Source organism: Protobothrops mucrosquamatus, unplaced genomic scaffold (genome assembly GCF_001527695.2).
Source record: "Protobothrops mucrosquamatus isolate PMUCROS unplaced genomic scaffold, P.Mucros_1.0 scaffold4, whole genome shotgun sequence".
Taxonomy (NCBI): Eukaryota; Metazoa; Chordata; class Lepidosauria; order Squamata; family Viperidae; genus Protobothrops; species Protobothrops mucrosquamatus.
Window position 1 is genome coordinate 1,378,258 of NW_015386391.1, and position 20,032 is coordinate 1,398,289.

At 47.1% G+C, this 20,032-nt stretch overlaps 1 protein-coding gene across 1 annotated transcript in view; it reads right to left on the minus strand.

Moving 5' to 3' along the window:
* The window catches only part of GPC3 (glypican 3), a 52,630-nt gene that overhangs the window by 10,752 nt on the left and 21,846 nt on the right, over positions 1–20,032 (minus strand). Inside the window, exons 3-7 of the mRNA XM_015832425.1 lie at positions 16,352–17,046; positions 9,938–10,071; positions 6,271–6,396; positions 4,819–4,939; positions 1,407–1,569 (exon numbers count right to left, since the gene is read on the minus strand). Coding sequence (XP_015687911.1) covers positions 1,407–1,569; positions 4,819–4,939; positions 6,271–6,396; positions 9,938–10,071; positions 16,352–17,046 — 1,239 coding nt within the window. The remainder of the gene's footprint in view (positions 1–1,406; positions 1,570–4,818; positions 4,940–6,270; positions 6,397–9,937; positions 10,072–16,351; positions 17,047–20,032) is intronic.

Consider the following 20,032-nt stretch of genomic DNA (forward strand, 5'->3'; position numbering starts at 1 on the left):
AACCACGTTCTCCCATGCACCACGTTCTCCAGTGAGCCACCACAGCAGCGGTTGTTCTGCCTGCCAGCCAAACCCACCTCCAGGTCCAGCAAGCCCTTTTCTCCGCTAATTAACTGCAGGGCGGGGAGGCTGCTAATTCGGAGCAGAGCAGCTGAGATGGGAGATGATTTCCAAAATTTCCTTCCATGACCCCCAAAAGTCTATGATTTCCCTCGCCTTCCCATCTCACCCTGAAGGGGGGAGAGGAGGGGGGGCTTGAGAAATCCAAATAATCGAAAAGGGGCTCAACCCCAGCTGGCCGGCTCTTCTTCCCGCAGCTGCAGCTCATTAAGACAGAAAATGTCATGAGATCGAATCACGCTCCGTGCTGTTCTGGTCCTCAGAGGCTGGATAAGAACCCTCCTTATGAAACCCACGAGGGTCTCCTCTTCCAGCCTGGTTCTCAGGCCAGGGAGGCTAACACCCGCTCTGGCTTCCCTGGGTCTTTCATCACCAGAGAGTTTGATTTACGGAGTAAGAGTGGGTAGGCCTGCATGTGCGCACACGCGTGCACACTCACACGCAAGAGAATCCGACAGGCAGTACCCTCTCTGCTTCCACTCATTAAATGCCAGGTAATTGTGGCAGATCAAGGGGAGAGGATTTATGGAAGCATCTGGACTCATTTTAAACATTTTATATTGTTCCTCTTTAAACTTGAAAGCTCCAGGACTGATTCTTTCCAGGTTCAGTTGCTTTTGGTCATGGGAGATGGGCGACTGGAGCGTTTGAGCCCGAAGGGGAGGTGTAGTCCAACATCCAAGTCAGCCAGGGAAAGAAAGAAAGAAAGAAAGAAAGAAAGAAAGAAAGAAAGAAAGAAAGAAAGAAAGAAAGAAAGAAAGAAAGAAAGAAAGGACTCCAGTTTCTCGGAAACTCTTGCTATATTTTTTTTATCATGATAAGGTAAATAGTTTTTCCCAACAGACCTTCCCCAAAATAGGCCACTAAGAGGGATATCTGGTTTTGAAAAAAATCAAGCTAGCTGCCACCACAGACGCCCCAAACATCTTAGATGTGGTGGAAAGAGCAGAAATTCAAATCTGTAGCTTAAATGCTCGGATGCTATTTTTCCCTCCCATCTGCGCCTGCCCTCCACCGGCTTCTTTCACCCTCTTTGCAATGGTGGCCTCGGACGGACTCTCCAAGTTTTGCGTCACACTTACGACCACATGTTTCTCTGAATGACCATGGCAACTTGCTTATTGACCCCCTTAAAAACGGCCATCAATCAAGTCCAGTCACGTAGCGCTTCAACTTACAACCGCACGGACTTACGACCGAGATGCCGCCCTCAGCCGCGGTCGTAATTCGAGGACTACCTGCGATCCAATGGTGGCTGCCACAGCACAGTTCCAGCTCCCCCTTACCTGCCAGAAACCTTAGTTGATTCTTCACTTTTAACTCGCCGTCCCCAGAAACCGCAGCCTCGTTGCAGGCATCCTCGTCATCGCAATCCCCGCTCTCGGCCCCCTCCTCATCTTCAGGAGGGTCCAGATTTCTCCGGCGGGAGGCAGCCATGCCCTTCAGCAGCTGGAAGGAGAGACGCCAAGCGGGCACTGCTTTAAAGAAGGGCGGGACGCCACTTTGCGGGCCTGAACCAGTCATGGGGTGAGATTCGGAACCCTCCTGGATTCATTGGTCTCATAAAGTGTTCCGTAACACCCGCAGAGAGAACAAGGTGTTTCTAATTTTGATTTTTTCTTTTTTCCTTTTTGTATCCCACCTTTAGTATTTTTACAAATAACTCGAGGCGGTGAATATATCCTACAGAACTTCCTCCTCCTACTTTCCCCACAACAACCTTGTGAGGTAGGATGGAGGGAGAGGGACTGGCCCAAGGTCACCCAGCCAGCTCCTCTCCCGCTTTCTAGCCGGGTGCCTTAACCTCTAGAGCAGGGATCTGCACCCGTGACCACTTGAAGACTTGTGGACTTCAGCTCCCAGAATTCCTCAGCCAGCATTTGTGTTCAGTGCAACATGTGAGCCCAGCTTCATATTAAGGGCAACTTCCCCAGCGGAGGTCATCTTCAATTAATTCCAGAAAAAAGTATAGCAGCCCCGAGAGCCACTGATGAATAAGAAAGGCAACTTTGCCTTTCCCCTAAGCTCTAAGGGCCCCCTCCCACTCGCCCAAACCTTAAACATAAAACCAAGCCAGCCACCGGCGACTTCAATGGTTGAGGGATGAAGGAGAATTTCAAAAGCAACCAAGAGCCTCTTCTGAAAGATGGACTTGGTTTGAAATTGGTCAGAGGAAAGACAGAGATAGCTAGATAGCTCTGAATTAATATTCCTATTCTTCGGAGGCATAAAACCTCTCCTTTAATTGAGTCTGCATGACCGAAAGGAATTTAATAAAAAAAAAAAAAAAAGACATTCCAAGGACTGCACGGAGATGTTTTGCATACTTTTCCAGAGCTTTGGGACATCAATCAAGCTTAGAGGTTGGGAAAGTTGATAAGGACTTTCCAGCTAAAACAACACCCAGAAATGAAGGGGAAATTGGAGGAGAGGGGTTGAGAGGTGGAAGAGAACAAGCCAGAGGAGAACAATCCAAGTTCCCTCTCGTCTTCTGCTCATTTGGTTCTCCTTCTCGTGTGTCTCCGTCTGAGGACCTCAGGGAAAAACAGGGTCAGGGTCTTCTGCAGCTAGCAAATTCCCTGCCTCTTTGCCAAGCTGAACATCTCCAGTCTTCGGGAGCATAACTCTCCATCTTCCTTACTGGCTAAGCTGGGAAGTGATCACGGGAACTGTGATTTTACTTTTCTGAAAGGGACAACGCAATCATACGTGGGAAGGCTCTGCCGTTTCCGTGCTAGATCAGTTCATGCACCATGTTTTTTAGAACTAGGATTGATTGAATAAACCATAATAGCTGAGCGTCCACAACCCTTAAAAGCCCTAAACTATGTTCCCTGGTCATAATGTTGGCACAGGCTCTTTTGCACAAGCCCCGATGCAGTGCGGTAATGTAGAAGCTGTCCGGGGGTAGCCCTCCGTGTGTGAGCTGACTTGATATCTCAATAAACAAATTTTGTTAATTGCTCCAGTGTGTTGCAAGATGCCCAGGGCCCATTTCCTTTTTCTGTTTACCTTTGGCATGCTCCTGTTAGCTTGATAAATGCCCCCACATGCAGTGGGCTCCTCAAAGAGAGGGCTGCTCCCTTTGAAATCCAAGAGGGGTGCCAAAGTGTTGATTAAACACCAGCCTGCTGGACAGCTGGCGAGAAAAAGAGGGCAGGCAGAGCCCAGATGACTTTCACATCTCAAGCCCTGGCGAAGAAACCTAAGCAAGCAGAACCCTCCACTCAACATGGGTGAGCTGAGCTGCAGACCAAGTTCAGCTCAGTTCACTCATGGTGGAGATAGGAGAGGCCCAACCGTCTGTTCCCAACCTTCCTTCCCACAACCTTCATCTTCACGCCATCCACATGTAGCATCTCTTCATGGCCTCTCCTACTCCTCGCTGAAACAATACAAAGCTTTGTGCCCATTCAGGTGGCACAAGGACCACGACATCATTCCAGAAGATGTCAGAAGTTGTTGGAAGATACCTTACAAAGGCCCCAGTCAGTTAATATAATTAATTAAAGTGAGAGGCAGACCTGGAATTTGGGCAGAGTCGCATCTGATCAGCTTCCCAGGACTGCTAGATCCCCATTTTCCACCTAGTTGCTTCCCCCATCCCCCACTTCCTGTGTGGGGCAATTCAAGAGGGCTAGCACCTTGGCAGAGCCACCTGCAGAGTTGGAAGGACCCACATTGCAAATAAAGACACAGGTGGGTTGGCTGACCCCCTCCAAGATCTGTCATGATAAGGAGGGCTTGAAATATTTTCCAGGTTTTATTTCTGTGTAACCTCTGGGGTGGGGGCTGGGGGGGGAGCATTTCCCTCCCATCCAGGTCACCTCCACCCCCATCCTGCTCAGTTCCATCCCTTCTGCAAAGCCCTCCTTGAAAATGACTTATGAATTGCAAATTAGGGAGATTGGGCGTTTGATCTCCAGCGTTTAACCCCCTCCTTCCCCTGCCTCTCCCTCTCTGCCCCCTTCAGGCTTAGAAAAGGAATCAAGGATTGCCCCTCCCCCCAGACGGCTTGGCAGGGTTGTTCTAATGGCTTTCTCCAAGGCGGGTAATTAGGGAGGGGTGCCTAAATCTGGAAAGAAATGCCTGGCCTCTTATTCTGAAGTGGGTCTGAAACTGGAGAGCTTAATCTGTAATAGGTAGACCTTACACTGGACATAATCATAAATAAAATCGTTTGGAGATTAGTCTTGCAGAAAGAGCTCCAGTTCAAACCAGATGATTTTGAATCTCTTCTCGTCTTCCCCGGCTCTCCACATATTTTAGCTTCAACTTTTTCACTGGGATCTCCCCCGTGAATTAATGGGGGAAGGGAGGAGAAGTCCTCAAAGGGAGTTTAAGAGGGAGGGAGGGAGGAAATTGAGGGAGGGAGGGAGGGAGGGAGGGAGGGAGGGAGGGAGGAAGGAAGGAAGGAAGGAAGGAAGGAAGGAAGGAAGGAAGGAAGGAAGGAAGGAAGGAAGGAAGGAAGGAAGGAAAAGTAACTAACCTGCAGGATGCTAAACCGTGAACAGTGGTTTTTAAATCCTAATATAGTGTTTGCATGTTAATCTCCAATCGGCATGGCACACCCCATAACTGCTTAGCCCTGTGGGCAGCCCCAGCCCCTTCTCCCTGACATTGGTAACCCCAACTGAACCCCCCTCCCGTCCCACCTCCTGCCTCCAGCCCCCAAGAGAAGGCAGCAGCAGCACCCACCTGGTTTATGTGCTTCAGCTTGTCAATGATCTGGCTAATGACCGGCTCGGGACCCTTGGCCTTGGCCTCATGCTGCCCCAACTGAGATCGGCCTCCGTTCCTGGTGGGTGGGTGGCTGTACCTGCAGAGGGAAGACCCGAAAGATCAGGGCACAAAGACACCACTGTGTTTCACTCTGCCTTAGCCAGAACCTGCTGCCAGGGGTTGCCCAAGTTGGCGCTGGAACAAAGCCGGCTTGCCAGCTTCATTCTGGATTCCTTCGCGGACCTTCACGGGGTTAAGCTGGATCTTTTCTGAACCCTTGAACTCTATTTAGGAAGGTCTGGTGTCCATTTCAGGCACAGCTTAAAATATTTTGGCTCCAGGATGGTCTTCCGAAGTCTGCGTTGGACTTCATAATCCCTCATCCACAGCCTCCCCTGCACCTCCCATTCGCCCAGCAGTGGGTGGACAAAGGAAGCTGAGCGTGAACTTCTCCAAATCATGGAGAAGGAAGACCTTAGACGGCAGGACAGGAGAAATCAGGGGAGTGGAGATGGGGGAAAAGGGAATGCAGCAAAGGCTTGAAAAGGTCTGAAGGATCTATAAAAGGGGCTGCTGAAAGCTGGGGGTGGGCAAGGGAGGAGGGGTGGAGGAGGCAAGCTTTGAACTTGGCCATGGTCTTGAGGCCAGGCAGCTATTCTCCTGGTGCCATCTGCTGGAGTCCCTGCCCTGTTGCATGGCAAAGGACACGCTTTAGTGTCCTGCTACAATCACACTTGTGCACCCTCCCAAGCTAAGAGCAAACGGTTTCTTTGCTGCAAAAAAGTGAAGGAAAAAAAAACAGAGGATGCAATTTTTCTTAAGCCTCCTTTTCTTTCTTTTGCACTAATATCACTTGAAAGACTTTGCTGAAGTTCCAGAAACCCACAGGCCTGGGTGGGTGAGTGGGAGGTGAAAAAAGCTACTTGGCAATTTGCTACTTGTAAATTTAATTAATTTGCTTCTTGACCATCCAACCACATCCAAAGGTTGGGATTGTTTATACCTAAAGTTTTTTTTTTTAATAAAATAAATTTTCAGAACTAAAATGTTCTCCTTACAATTTTTATTTCCAAAGTCATAAAATATCCAATGAGTCTCTCCAGAGGTGGATGTTTTATATATATTTGCTGCCACTTTACTGTGGTCCAGATGTTGGCAGACCAGATCTAACAGCCCTGATTGAGATTCAACTGATGTCCATTGGTTTCCATATGTGGACTTCAACTCCCAGAATTCCCCATTTTGTCTTCGGAGCATTGCCATGTCCATCTGCCATTGGCCAGTCTGGGGATTCATCAAGTGGTTGCGTCCACTTCTGGGACATCCTGCTTAACACACTTGAAAGCGGGTGGGTGGAACAGATGAAAAATGAAAATTTGGCCAGCTGTAGGAATTCAAAGAAGGGGAAGGAGACGAGAACGGAGATACCTTTCCACCACTTCATGTCCGTTCCAGCAAAATGTGTTGTTGTGCACCGTGGAACTGTGGCTGCAAATATATTCTGGCAAGCTGCTGTAGAAGCCACTGTGAGCCCGCAGCTTGGTGACAAGTTCCCTGCAAGGAAAAAAAACACAAAAGTAGATTGTAAGCAAAGCTACACAATTGTTTTATCTTTGCTCAAAAGCATAGGACCTTGTAGGTCTTCCCAATCATGCATTACATTAGAGTGAGTTAAAATAACAGTTCATTTCCTCCAACTGAAATGGAAGAACGGTGTTTTTCAACCTTTAAGATGGGTGGACTTCAGCTCCCAGAATTATCTAGCCAGCCATGCTGGCTGGGGAATTCTGGGAATCGAAATCCACCCATCTTAAAGTTGGCTAAAGTTGAGAAATGAATGCCACGCTCAGACCACAAGCAAGAATGCAGGAATCTCCCACAATCCAGGAAGAGCTCACATATCTGTCTCACTGTCATCAGTAATTTGGGTTTATCGATTCTGTGAGATTTCAAGGAAAATTCAGTCGTTGAAGGAGGATAATTATGGTGAGCATGGATGCTCAAATGATGTGTTGTATACTGCTCTCTGCCACTAGATGGCACTAACGCACTGTTGGATATGCAGAACTCTGCCAGTATTTGAAGGCACACTTTGTCCAAAAGAGACAACCGAGTTTAATCTGTGCCAATTCAGCCAACAGCTTAAAACAGCAACTCTTCTGGGGTGATATAGTCTTCCAGGCACATGTATGAAAAAAGCTGCTTTATAAACTCTATTGATGCACTTAGCCTAGAATTTATGTGATTTTATTTTACTCAGAAGCTGGCCAGATAAAAAAAGGAATCAAGGCAACAGGAAATTAAAAATGCATCATAAAAAACACAATAAGCAGAGTAAAATGAGTGAGAAAGATCCCCTGCAGACATACAACAACACTGGATTTCCACAGCTCGCTCAACTGTGCAGTTTCAGTGGACGAGCTGAATGTGGAACCCAGAATCTGCAAGGATCCTGGGTTCCATATTCCCCAGGTACTCTTCAGTGGCTTATCGGTGCAATTTCTGAACTTTCCATCTCTCTGGCTGCTGCATTTTGCAGAAAAAGGCACGCAAGAATTTGCCAAAGATAAGTGACGCCATTTCCACCCAGCTAAAATCTCAATCGTGCCAATCTTATCGGGAAGAAACTTTGCAAATTTGGGGTACTGATCACATGACTCTGGGGATGGTGCAATGGCCACTAAATATGTCTGGTTCTAAGTCACTTTTTTCAGTCCCACCCTAACTTGAAACAGTCAGTAAATGAATGATTGTAAGTCAAGGACTATCCAAGAAAGCAGCCATCCTGCCCTGCATATTCCTACCCAAGGTGGTCCATTGTAGAATCGCCCATCCAGGAAACATGTTTTTTATCTTCCCTTTAGTGACCTTTGCCCTCTTACATTTCGGCAACTCTGCTCCATTTCTCATTTTCAAAGCTCATTTCTCATTGTGTGTGTGTGTGTGTGTGTGTGTGTGTGTGTGTTGTCTTTCAGCCTTTCAACTTGTGCTGCATTTTAACAGAGGGAGAAAACCCAAGCTGACGGCTTCATTGCTCTCTATTCCTGGGAGACCGAATTTTATGCTTATGTTGCACAGCCTCCTGACAACTATTAGCTATCAGGCAACCAATAAAACTCAGAAATAAATAAACCCACAACTTAAAACAATGTCTTGGCCTCGTGGGAAGCAGCCGGCAGGCAGCTCCATGCATTTGCAGGGGAGACCAAATGCATCTTGGGTGCATGCTGGCAGTCATGAGGGGCAAAATAAGGATATTATACAGATCAGTTGTGCAACGTACAAGGGCCAGGAAAAACCACCACAATCCTTTTCTCCCTCCTTCTTTATTCACTCTTTCTCTATTCTAATAAACTGTGCAGGCTTGTCCTTATCCTCATATAAGTCCTCCCCACTTACGACTGTAATTGAGCCCAGAATTATGGTCATAACTTGTTGCAGTCAGTAAGCAAGTCACCAGATGACCGTGCCTGATTTTACAATCTTTGGGCCAGCTGGGGAATTCTGGGAGTTGAAGTCCACAAGTCTTAAAAGTTGCCAAGGTTGGACGCCCCTCTTCAAAGTTTTATCTTCAAGACAAGTCACTCCGATGCCCCGGGGGTTCTGCTCTTTCAGATCTGGACCCCCTTTGATGCTGAAAACTCCAGCTCAAATGTGTGTTTTCTGATAACGCGCAATCCCATTTTCCAGCAGGATTTCTGTTGAGGTTTTTTTTTTTGTTTTTTTTTTTAATCCTAGCAACGTAACCAGATGGAACACTTCTGAATACACCTCTCTGGAACCAAGATGGGCTGAAATAAACTTGCTCTTGATCTCTTTCAAACTGCCACTTAAAACACAAGATGGGCTGGGAAGATGCATCCCACTTCATCAATCAAATCACCGAATCCGCTACTCTACTATTAGTCAGGATCTTTTCCAGAAAAAAGCTAGTTGAAATAAGCATCTTACCGACTCAGGCTTGCGGGGTGGGGGTGGGGGGAGGGAAGGAGAAAGGAGAAGAACACAGGGTGGGTTTCTGAGCTGAAAATTGCAGCTTTGTTTCTCCAAGAACTTCTGACACTAATGATCACATTCTCTGACCATTTAAATGCCAGGTTTTTTTACATATATATATATATATATATATATAAAAACCCCTCTCCTGCTATATTTGTTCCGAGCTGGAAGGCCACAAAACTCTGCTTTAATTACAGACCAAGGCTGCACAATGGGCTCCTTGGGGATGTCTGTCTGCTCCTGGCTTAGCAACAAACAAGAGGACACGGGAAACCCTCTTCCCGTCCGAACAGGAACGAAGTCGTCCCAGGGAGGATGCCCAGCTGGCACTTCCAGTTCTGGTTTCGCCTTTTTTTTCCAAAAGCCTGAAGCAGGATGAGAGCCCCAGAAGGCCTGACTCTGGCTCTGGAGGTGAGCGGGAAAGTCACCTGCTAGTTAGGTCCCAACTAGTTAGGTTCAGGAAATCCACGGAGGCTCCGCTGAGCTAAGTCACCAGAGGGCAGATACGGCCTGTAACTCTCAGCTCCTCCGTTTATTTTCACAGGCTTCCGGATTGGGATGAGCGGCTGGGCCAGGCCACCCAGCGGTCAGGCAAGCATCAACGCCACTTCGAGCACCTGTTCTTCCGGAAGGAATAGAAGAGAGCTGGAAGGGACCTTGGAGGTCTTCTAGTCCAGCCTCCCCGCTCGAGCAGGAGAACCTATAGTCCTCGACTTATGATCACCACTGGGACAAGAACTTCCATTGTTAAGCAAGGCAGTTGATAAGTTAAGTCGTGCCTGATTTTACAGCCTTTTTGGCCACAGCTGCTGAGCAAATCCAGCCTCCCCCCTTATCAGAAGCTGGCTGAGAAAGTCGCAAACGGTGATCCTGGGACACCCCCCCCCCCCGGGGATTCTGCAGCCATCCATGCCCAGTTGCCAAGCACCCCAATTTGGATCAGGTGACCGTGAGGATGCTGCAACGGTTGTAAATGTGAGGACTGGTTGAAAACCAATGCTGTCGTAACTCTGAACGGTCGCTAAATGGACGGTGGCAAGTCAAGGACCACCAGTAGGGATTGTCCTCAGCACAAAGTCCAACCTGGTTTCCTCACCTCTTTCGAGTGGATAAGGTTTCTTGGGGTTCCACCAGAGGGGCACCCATCATCCTCTGGCCAGCAACATGGTCTTCGGGATTCCACGCCGATCGGTGCTGCCTCTGCTGGGAAGGGCCACACAGCTTGCTGATCTGCGAGGGAAAAAACCCAAAATCAGGAATTCCAGCACTTTTCCAGCTCTGGATAATTTAAAAGCCACTTCCTTGCGAGTCTTGAAACTGCAAATCAAATCAGATTTGTCACTAATTTGAAGTAGATTTACACTTCCTGTTCGATTCAGAGGCTGTGAATTCCTGGGGCGTGATTAAAAGACTCACCCCCCTTTAGATGAGGAAATATGGAGCTTTGCATCTGTCCGTACTCTAGAGTGGCACTGCAGTGAGATGGACAGCAAATAAAATTTAAAAATAAATAAAATACTCTAGCAAGGCTGGCTGGGGAATTCTGGGACCTGAAGTCCAGACATCTGAAAAATGGCCAAGACTGAAAAACACTGCTGTCCGTGAATGCAACGGTCGGTCACAGCTTCCACCTGAGGCCACGTCCGAGGCTCTAAGTAAGTGCAGAAAGTGTAGCAAGCAACCAAAGAGGATTCATTGTGCACGAGGGAAAATTACAAACCCCGATTCCTGGTTTGGGAAAAAAATGAAGTGGGCACTCTCTCTCCTGCCTCCCTTCTGCTGCCCTGTAGCTTCTCCTCTTTCTCCTCCGTTACAAGAGGCCACCACATCTTGTGACCCCTCACCAAACACACCCCAGATTGTGTGTTTCGGGAAATCCATTCCAGAATACATACACTTGTTCCTGACTCCATGAAATAGCAGGCATAGCTGCTGCACTTCACAATCTCTGCTTTAATTATGGGTTGAGATCGTGCAAGGCAGCCCTGGCACCTGGCACACACAGCTGCTTGGTTCCTCCTCTGAGTTTCAGCCTTTTGGGGAGAGGGAGCACATTCCCCCACTTTCTTTTTCTGCATTCCCCCCCCCCACACACACACACTGCAGTGCCACAGGCAAAAACCTGGTTGTGGAGAAGCTCTCTTTATGCCCCACTGACATTCCTGCTGGAACCGCTGGCATTTGGACCAGGGAGAGGTCAGTGGGTCGAAATGCATAAAGAGATGCAAAGACTTTTTAAAAAGTCGTTTTCAGCGTGGTTGGAACAGCTTGGAAACCATTTTTTTAATCAATCTGTGATGAGCTTTAAAAATAACAAATAAAGAAAAACTACATAAATGTATTAGTTTAAATGTAAACCTTCCTGACATGACCTCACCAGGAAGACATATTTCACGCCCCGAGGGTGTTTCAATATTGCAGCAGCTTTAAATAATTCACTGCCAAAATGCGAAAAGACAACAAAACGCGAACATTTTAAAGAAAAAACAAGAACACGGTTTCTATCACATCGATTCACGGCTGCTTCTTGGAAAACATGCCTTGAACAAAGATAAGGAGGCCACCAACAGGTATCAAGCAAAACTGAACAGAGTGACAATCACCCCAACATCAGATCTAGAAAAATTAAATATATATATATTATTTGGGAGAGGGAGAGAGACAGAGAGAGGAAGGAGAGTTCCTATGCTTAGGAAGTCTACAAAAGTTCTCAGGCACTTTATTAAACTGCTAGAATAAAGGTCTATGAAGATTCTCAGTCATCCAGGTCATGGCTGTCCCAAAAGTGCTTTTTTTTTTTGTGAAAAGGCAACTGGACTGATGTTTTGAGGAAGAAGAAAGAAAAAGAAGAAAACACACCTTTGCTAAAATAAAGGTATTTTCTCAGATAGAGCTTGCAAAGCAGAGCACCTGCTTATGCTGTGCTTAATCTTCATCTCTAGATTGTCTCTGCCCCAAACACATTTCTTAGGCTGTAAATGTGACGGCGAGAAGTGGGGCGTAAGTGTGTGATGCATTAATAGTAAGAAAGCTGAATTATAGGTAGTCCTCAACTTACGATGACAACCGGGGCCAGAATTTAGGAGGCCACCGACGTTCAGCTGCAGATTCTGGGAAGCCCCATTCCCTGCCGGTTGCTTCATGATGCACAGAGGTCTTTTGCAAGAATGGGGGGGGGGGGTGAAATCCACAGGGGACGAGTCTGGGAATGAGCAAGTCATGAGATCCACTTTTTTCTAAGGTGATTTGCACAATTAGCGGCGCCTGTGCTGGGCTCCTGATCCCCGTCACTGGAGTCAAGAGCAACATTCTCGGAAACGGAGCATTAATTTGTCCGGCCGTGACTTTAATAAGCCCCTGAACGAGCGGCTGCCCGTAAAACCGGAGTGGAGGAGGGAGGAGGGGGCCCAGGCTGGCCAAGTGGCTTAATTAAGCCTCTTTTTCTCCTTCTCTTCCTCTCGATTAGCATCTTCAGGGCAAGTGCCCATGTTTAGAGAAGGCGGCAGTTCGGCACAACAAGAACCGTTATGGCCGCTTCATTAAGAGCTGGTAGAAGGTAATAATCGTGTTTTTCGAAAGGATCGGAGCATCCCCAAGGGTTTCGATTGGCATTCCCCAGCAAGAGCCTCCTCGGGAGCCAGGCCAGGCAGGGGATGATGGGAGCAACCCAGAGAGACCCACTGAATGACAAGGGTCCAGCTGTTAAAACGATGCCCTCCGACTTGGGTCTCTCTTGGAGGGACCACTGGTGCACGGGCACAGAAGTCACGCAGTTTATTAGAGGGAATCCTTGATTTATGGCCACAGTTGAGCCCAGCAGTTCTGTTGTTAAGCCCATTTTACGTCCTTCCTGGCAACAACCAGCCGAGTAAAATCCCCAGGGACTCCTTTACCTGGCCACAGTTGTTAAGTGAGTCACTGCAGTTGTTCGGTTAGGGATAGGGTTGTTAAGTGAATCCGGTCTCCCCCGTGGATTTTGCTTGTTAGAAGGTTGCAAAAGGGATCACAGGACCCCGGGACGCTGCGGCCGTCATAAATACAAGTCAGTTGCCAAGTGTCTGAATTTTGATCACGTGACCCTGGGGATACTGCAACGGTCAACTGAAAAATGGTCACGAGTCCCTTTTTCCAGTAGCTTTGTCACGGTCACTAAATGTACCGTTATAAGTTGAGAACTGCCGGTATCCCCTTCCAAAGTCTGGCATATAAAAGCCGTGCGTGATTTTCGGTGCATCATTTTTTGGTTCTCATCTAGACCTTTTCAAACCTCAGCAGAAGGCTGCACAATCAGATTAACTCTCCACTAAATATATTTTCAGCCGGTATAAAGCAGCAAACACCAGCTCCTTCCAGGGTCCGCTAACCCAGATAGTTTCTTTTTTGTCCTCAGGACTGCCTGTATTGGTAGGCAGAGAAAGTAGACAGGTCGGTTTTTGCTTTCTGTCAAAGGCTGTCTTAGGGGTTTGAAGAAGTGGAAATTTTGAGAAGCTTCTCTTTTAACGTTGCTGGGCTGTCAATCACTTGCAGGCGCTTTCGTCTTTTGCAAAACGTTATCCCCCTGTTCAGGGAAGTGGAGGGACTTGGAGGAGAGTTGAAAAATTTTTACCCTGAAAAATATCCACCCTGGGCTTGTGAGCAGGGGTTGAAAGGTTTTGCTTGGCAGGGCAAAAGGTTCTTTTCTGATCTCCCAATCTTCTCCCAGACGTCCTGAAGAAAGGTGATGCGCTTCGGGGTAAGCGGGAAGGTTGCCATTTCATTTTTCCTCCTCCTCCTTCCCTTTCCAGCAACTCAGAGGGAGGGCACGGCAGCTGCCCTCCCTCTGAACTGGCTGCTTTAAATTCTTACTGGAAATGGGCTTTTTATACAGTCCATCTCGCTGCGTAGGTTACAGTGACATTGGCTCAGAAATGCCACTGCAGACTCCTGCATTTATAGCTGGACCTACCTGAGCCTTAAAAATTGCTTCTCTGTCCTAGTTAACACAATCAGCGGTGGATGAGTAAGTTTTGCAGGCTGGAAGAAATGCCTAATTGCTGAGAATTGTTATGATTGGACACGACCTTTTCTCTAAATCACTTTTATTGCCCTTCACGAAATCTCTTTCCGTAATGGACACTGATGCTTTCTGCGGTTCCTGGCTTAGGATGCCTCCTAATGGGGACTTTGTTCTTAAAAGGCAGTTTTTATTTGCCTCTTTATTATGCTTTTATATATCTAAGTAATTCACGTTCCCTGGGCAGGGCAGCAGTAAATCGGAAATGTAAATAGAAGCAATAAAGATGAGCGTCCAAAAATCCTGAAGTCAAAGTTGGGTTGGTGTGCAGAAAGGCAACACTGAAGATCAAAGGGAAAGCAAAAAAAGAACATAACAGGAAAATCAAGAACCGTTTCCCTGACCTGCTTGTTTTCTAAGTGGGAACATTTTCCCCTCCAGTTTGGAGAGGCATCATGCATCAGGGGCAAAAGATCAGGACCACAAATTAGTAATAAATTGATTTATTACTAAACGTGCCTAGGCACAGGAATCTAAAGTAACTGGTTGGCACCCTCTTGGCATTAGGTAAAAGACAACGGAATTCAAGAGGGGTGGGACTTGGTCAGTTTGTGGCTACATACAGGCTGTAGACTGATTCCTCTTTTGACTCCACCCCGGGTTCTGCCACTCCTTCGCCCACATCAAGTGAACCTCAGAGGCGGCCTCAGAGTGGGAAGCACAGATTTAAAAGCATAGATTTAAAAATGCCACTCGAGGCAGCCAGCTACGCCAACACATAACAGCTGAACCCGAGAGATAACAAGGTATAAAAATTATTACAGATCAGAGGCATAGTGATGGGAGAGTGCTCAAGGACACAACGCACAGCACAAAAATAAGGCAGTTATTAATATCCGGAAACAGCTTTTTCTCCATGTGGGGTGTTTCCACCCCCAACTGGTCTGGGTCTGTGCCCAGGTTCACATTCACATCGAGTGTCTACAGACAAAAATGCAATTTTTGCACATGATACAATTTGCGTTATTCCCACAAGGATGTCATGGTGTGCGTAAGCCCCTGGCACCTTCTGCACCCCGCCTTTGTCTCGCTGAGAGGTTAACAGACAAATCTCCTAATTACCCAACTTTTCTGTTCTTCCTGTACAAATTGAACTGATTTTATCCCATGCAATTATTATTTATTAGGCTTTCCACCCCAAGCTACCCTTACCAACAATTGCCTGGGAGCCATTTAGACCAAAATGGATCTGAGCCTCTTCAGAAAAGGGAGTGAAAAGCTGCCTTCCTATCTCTCCTTATGATAGGCTGCGGGAAGTTGCATTTCTTCCTTGCGGGTTTTGCAACACTTTGTGCTGCAAGGAATAATGAAACACCTGACGCTCTCCTTTACCGGTGGTGTCTTAATCAAGACTCTCCCCGGGTTATTCATTTGAATCTTTGTTTACCTTTAATGTACCAGTAAATTGTTCACGAGTTATTAACGCCAGAACAGAAAAGCCATTTGCTTAAAATCACCTGCCTTCCCTCCACCCCCCCCCCCCCCCAAGGCAGCTAATGCCTGGCAATTAGGGAAGTGTAGAAATCCTTCATCAAGCCCCTTCATGGCTTCATTTAGTAGCGCTTCCAAACTTGGCAACTTTAAGGCAGGCGGATTTCAACTCCCAGCATTCCCCAGCCCACATGGGGGTCATGGGGTTACCACTGGCACCCTTTGGAGGGGAGGCATGGATGGCCCTGGATTCCTATCCACGAAGCAAGGGAGACCACCAAGACCTTAGGAAGACCTGCCTGCCTACCTCTCTCTCGGAAGGACCACTTATTTTCATGCTACAGTATTGCTGGGGAAGCGACGTGGGTCTGTCCGTGTGGCCCTCCCAAGTTGAGTTCACCTTGTGAGAGTCTCCCTACAGAAAGTGGGGGTCATTCAGAGCAAACGATCAGCTTCAGCTTCATTGTTACGTGCGGAATTGCCACACTGGAATCTTCAGGAAGGAAAAAAACCCAAGACAGGTGTGCTTCCTTCGGAGGAGAGCAGCCAACTGAGAAAGAAGACAAATGCAAGTCAGGCTCTTTCAGGGGTTCCTGAGATGGGAGAAAATTAAGATCAGCCTCATTTCCTTCTTTCCGACAAAAAGGACGTCTTGCGGCCGGCCACATTTATCAAGCCGTCATCTTAAAATTAGAGCAGGGAAAGAAAAATTGGGAACCTTTTACGGTCCATAACCCGGCCATACCGTGACGTACAATATGATCTCAGCTGCTTCCAAGTCTTCTTCAGGGAGACAAAGATGCTGGTTAAAGAAGGAATGTCCTTCAAGTGTCTTCTGGGCCACGTCTTTATGGAAGCCCACCAGCCAAAGCAGCAACTGCTGGCTCTAGGTGTCATGAATGGTCCACCAACTTTCTCTCCCCACTGAGAGAAGGCGTGTTTCCTTCTTTCTGAGGAGGAGAGGACTTTCCTGTAACATCAGTACCCCACACCCTGACAAATGGCTCTAGTAAAAGAAGAACTTACGGTTGTGACCAATTTCCCAGCATTCCTCTGCATGTAAATGACGGCGTCCTGAACCAAAGAGAAGAGGTTGAGTAGCACGTGTTCTATGTCATAGGTGCCCTTCATGCCCTTCACCATCCCTTCCAGAGAGCGTAGATATTCCCGCCAGTAACTGTCGATTTCCACCACACTGGCCAAGCATCCTTGCAACACCCCGCCACAGAATCCCATACACGGCTTGGCCAGGAGCAGATCCTGGCACTGGGGACAGTACCACATCTTCAGGAGCGCCCGTCCACACTCCTTGCTGAACCTCAAGTGATCGGTGGTGTTGACCACTTCAATGCCAAGGTTGAGTGCCTGGAGGAAGACCCGGGTGACCTGCAGGGACTTGGACACCTGGGTCATCATGATTTTGGGGAAGGGCCCAAACGCCTTCAAGTCTCGCCGGGCTAGCCGCAGACACTCCAGGGTCTCCACAGGAGGGTCGGGGGCTCCTGGATGAATCACATGGGGGTAGATCAAGGGGAACAAGCTGTCAAAGAGCTCGTTGACCATGTCATTGACGCTGATATCCGAGCCCAAGACATACAGGGAGATGTCGGTGAAGAGTTCCCCCACCAGTTTAAAAGTCCTGGCAGCCACATGGCGATAGTAGCTCCTGAACATAGAGTTGGTGTAGTTCCTCGCGTGGCGCACGACCATTTCAAAGGCTTCTGAAAAGCAAAAAAACAGGAAAGAGAAGGTGGTTAGTAAGTCAGCAGGCAAGACAATCACGATAGCCATGTTATTAAGGGTTTTCTGGGAGAAAGATATAAAAAGCCGGAGAAATTCAGGAGATAAAGGACTGCATCCTGTTTCTGGTAATCACAATACAAAAAAGATACTGAGACCCTGGAAAGAGTGTAGAGAAGAGCAACAAAGATGTTTAGGAATCTGGAAGCTTAAACTGGGTATGTCCATTCAAAGAAGGACAAAGGGAAAAAATATGATGGCCATGTATTAATACAGTATTTGAGGGGCTGCCACTAAGAAGAGAGGGGTCAAGCTATTCTCCAAAGCACCTGTAGCCAGGACAAGAAGTAATAGATGGAAACTAATCAAGGAGAGATCCAAGTTAGAATTAAGGAGAAACTTCCTATGAGAAAAAATAACCAGTGGAAGGACTTGCCTTCAGAAGTTCTGGGTGCTCCATCCCTGGAGGTTTTCAAGAAGAGATTGGACAGCCCTTTGTCTCAAATGTATAGGGTTTCCTTCCTGATCAGGGGATTGGACTAGAAGACCTCCAAGGTCCCTTCCAACTCTGTAATTCGGGCAAGTGCCAAAGTGCATGGATCCTCTTTCTCTCTCTGAAGCTGCCTGCAGGCCTTGGGCATTTTCCACTAATTGGTCCCCAGCATGCAAAGCCCTCTGCTGCTCAGGTGATCAAAGAATGCCTCCCCCCCCCCAATCCCAGCAGCCTGTGAATTAGCACAGCAAAAGGAAAAAAAGAGATGGGTGGATTGTGACAGGCAGGCATTACCTTTTCTTTGAATGCTAAGTAGTCCCACACCATCTTCGCCCTCCAAACCTCCAGGGCACCATTAATAAAGGGATGGAAACTTAACAAGCACTTTGACACTTTGCAGGTCGCTCACCTTTCCTGGCAAAGCAGCTTTCAATAGAATGGAAGAAAGAAAGGGGGGGGGACACCGAGCCCCTAAAAATGATTCCCATGAAAAATTGAAGCTTGTTTGGATTCTCCTCGTCTTGTTCCCCGCTCACATTAGAACCAAACTGAGATTGAATTACAGATTATTTCTATCGTGGGGGTCCCTGCAAGAAGACAGAGCTGAAAATTAAGCCACTTAGCAAGATTAAAAGCCTGGGGCCTGGTGTTCACAGCACCTTTTAGTGAAGGTTGCCATTAAAGTGAAGCACATCACACATTAAAATAAAGTTGATTATGCATCGGGCACTTTCAACGTTGTGGAGTCCTTGGTGCTCTCCGAGCTTGGTTGTTCTCTGCAAAGGTTTCATTCCCCTGACTAGGTAACAACATTGTCATCAGTGAGCACTTCTGAAAATTCATATTTCTGTTCTATTCCAAATTATTAGGATGGCTAAACTCCTATAAAAACAAATATCCAGTGACCAATACCCAGATAAGCGAGGATTAACACCAGACAAACAATCAAACAGAAAACCAAATTAAGAAACTTCCAAAAAGAAAAACATGCTTCTACCAATGCCAGGAGGGCAAGGGACTGTATATAAATAAGGAGAAAACCCCACACTCCCTCACACTGATGATGTTACGTAGTTGGATATTGAAATGTCTGCAAGTCAATAACTAAGCTCAGAGAACTTCAAGGACCCCACGGTTCAAGCTTGAGCTACAATATTCTCTTCTACTGGAATTTTATGCTGTTTCTTCCATCAAGGTAATGATGGTGGTTTATTATTATATAAGTAGCCAGTTCTTTAATTGTCATTGGCTTGATACTCATTGAGGTCTTCCCAAGAACCTGGGATGTCGTAACTTAGCGTTCCAAATCCCCCTAGGGACATGGGTTATCTGTAGCACTTACACAATAGTGGAGAAAACACATAAGGGGACTGACCCAAAATGAAGGAAAGGGATCTGCAGAGGAAGTTCATTCCTCCACGTTTTCAAAAACGAGGATAAGCGTCACACAATACATCGGTACGTTGGTTTTCCTCAGTCTTGGTTGAGCTGACTCTGTGAATCCAGACTCCGTGCTATGGAAACCTTGATTTACAACTTACAGTGCTGCACAAACCCAACAAGCCATGACCTGGGAAGCCTTTCCTTCCTCTCTGCTTCCCAACCCAGCTAGAGCTTCTTTGGAGTTGTCCATGGTGCTGCAAACCTCATCGCCCTTTGCTTTCTGGCCTGGTCACCACCATTCTCTCATCAAATTACAGCAAGTCAACATCTCTATCTTGTCCAGGTGAACTGTAGAAGACCCCTCCCCTCTGCTCTGTACCCACACCAGCGATGGAGGCCTTGGACCATGGAAAAGGCATCCACATGAAACCCAGTCCTCTGGCTACCATCTCTTCTCAGCGGTGGCTTTCCCTGACTTCAAGATGGACACTTCTATCTACCATCCCAACTTCAAAGCTCAGATCGTCATCCAGGTTCAGGCCGTTTTACCCTCTAATAATCGCAATAGCAATTATTCCCCAGCTTTCCTTTTTCTACCCTTGGAGAGTCAGTTTGGAACAGAGCAATACACTTTTTAAAGATTAGGAGGAGAAAAAAAACCCCATTTCTGGCAGAACTTTTCTTTAATTAATGGATGCAGTCTGAGATAATTTAACATCGTATTCCACTGCCGCATTAAACTTTATGTAGCTTTTCTGATGTCTAATTACCATACATTGCAACTAAGAGCAGGGAGGACGGGCAAGGGTAGGCGGAAGATCCATGATTAATTTTTACAATTTCCAGTACAGGGGGGAAAGAGGAAAGGGCCTCGTAAAAGAATACAAGGCATAGTCCAAGGCAGTGGATGTGGAGTTAAAATCTGACAAATCTGCTCCCAAAAGGGCCCCCCTGGAATCAACTCTGAGTAAAAACCAAGACAACCCTGATACCGATCTCGTTGTGCCTCAGTCTACCAGTATTTAAATCAATGAAATGGGTGCAGTGGGTTTTTTTCTTGCTGTTGCAGGATTGAACTGCCAGACTGAAGG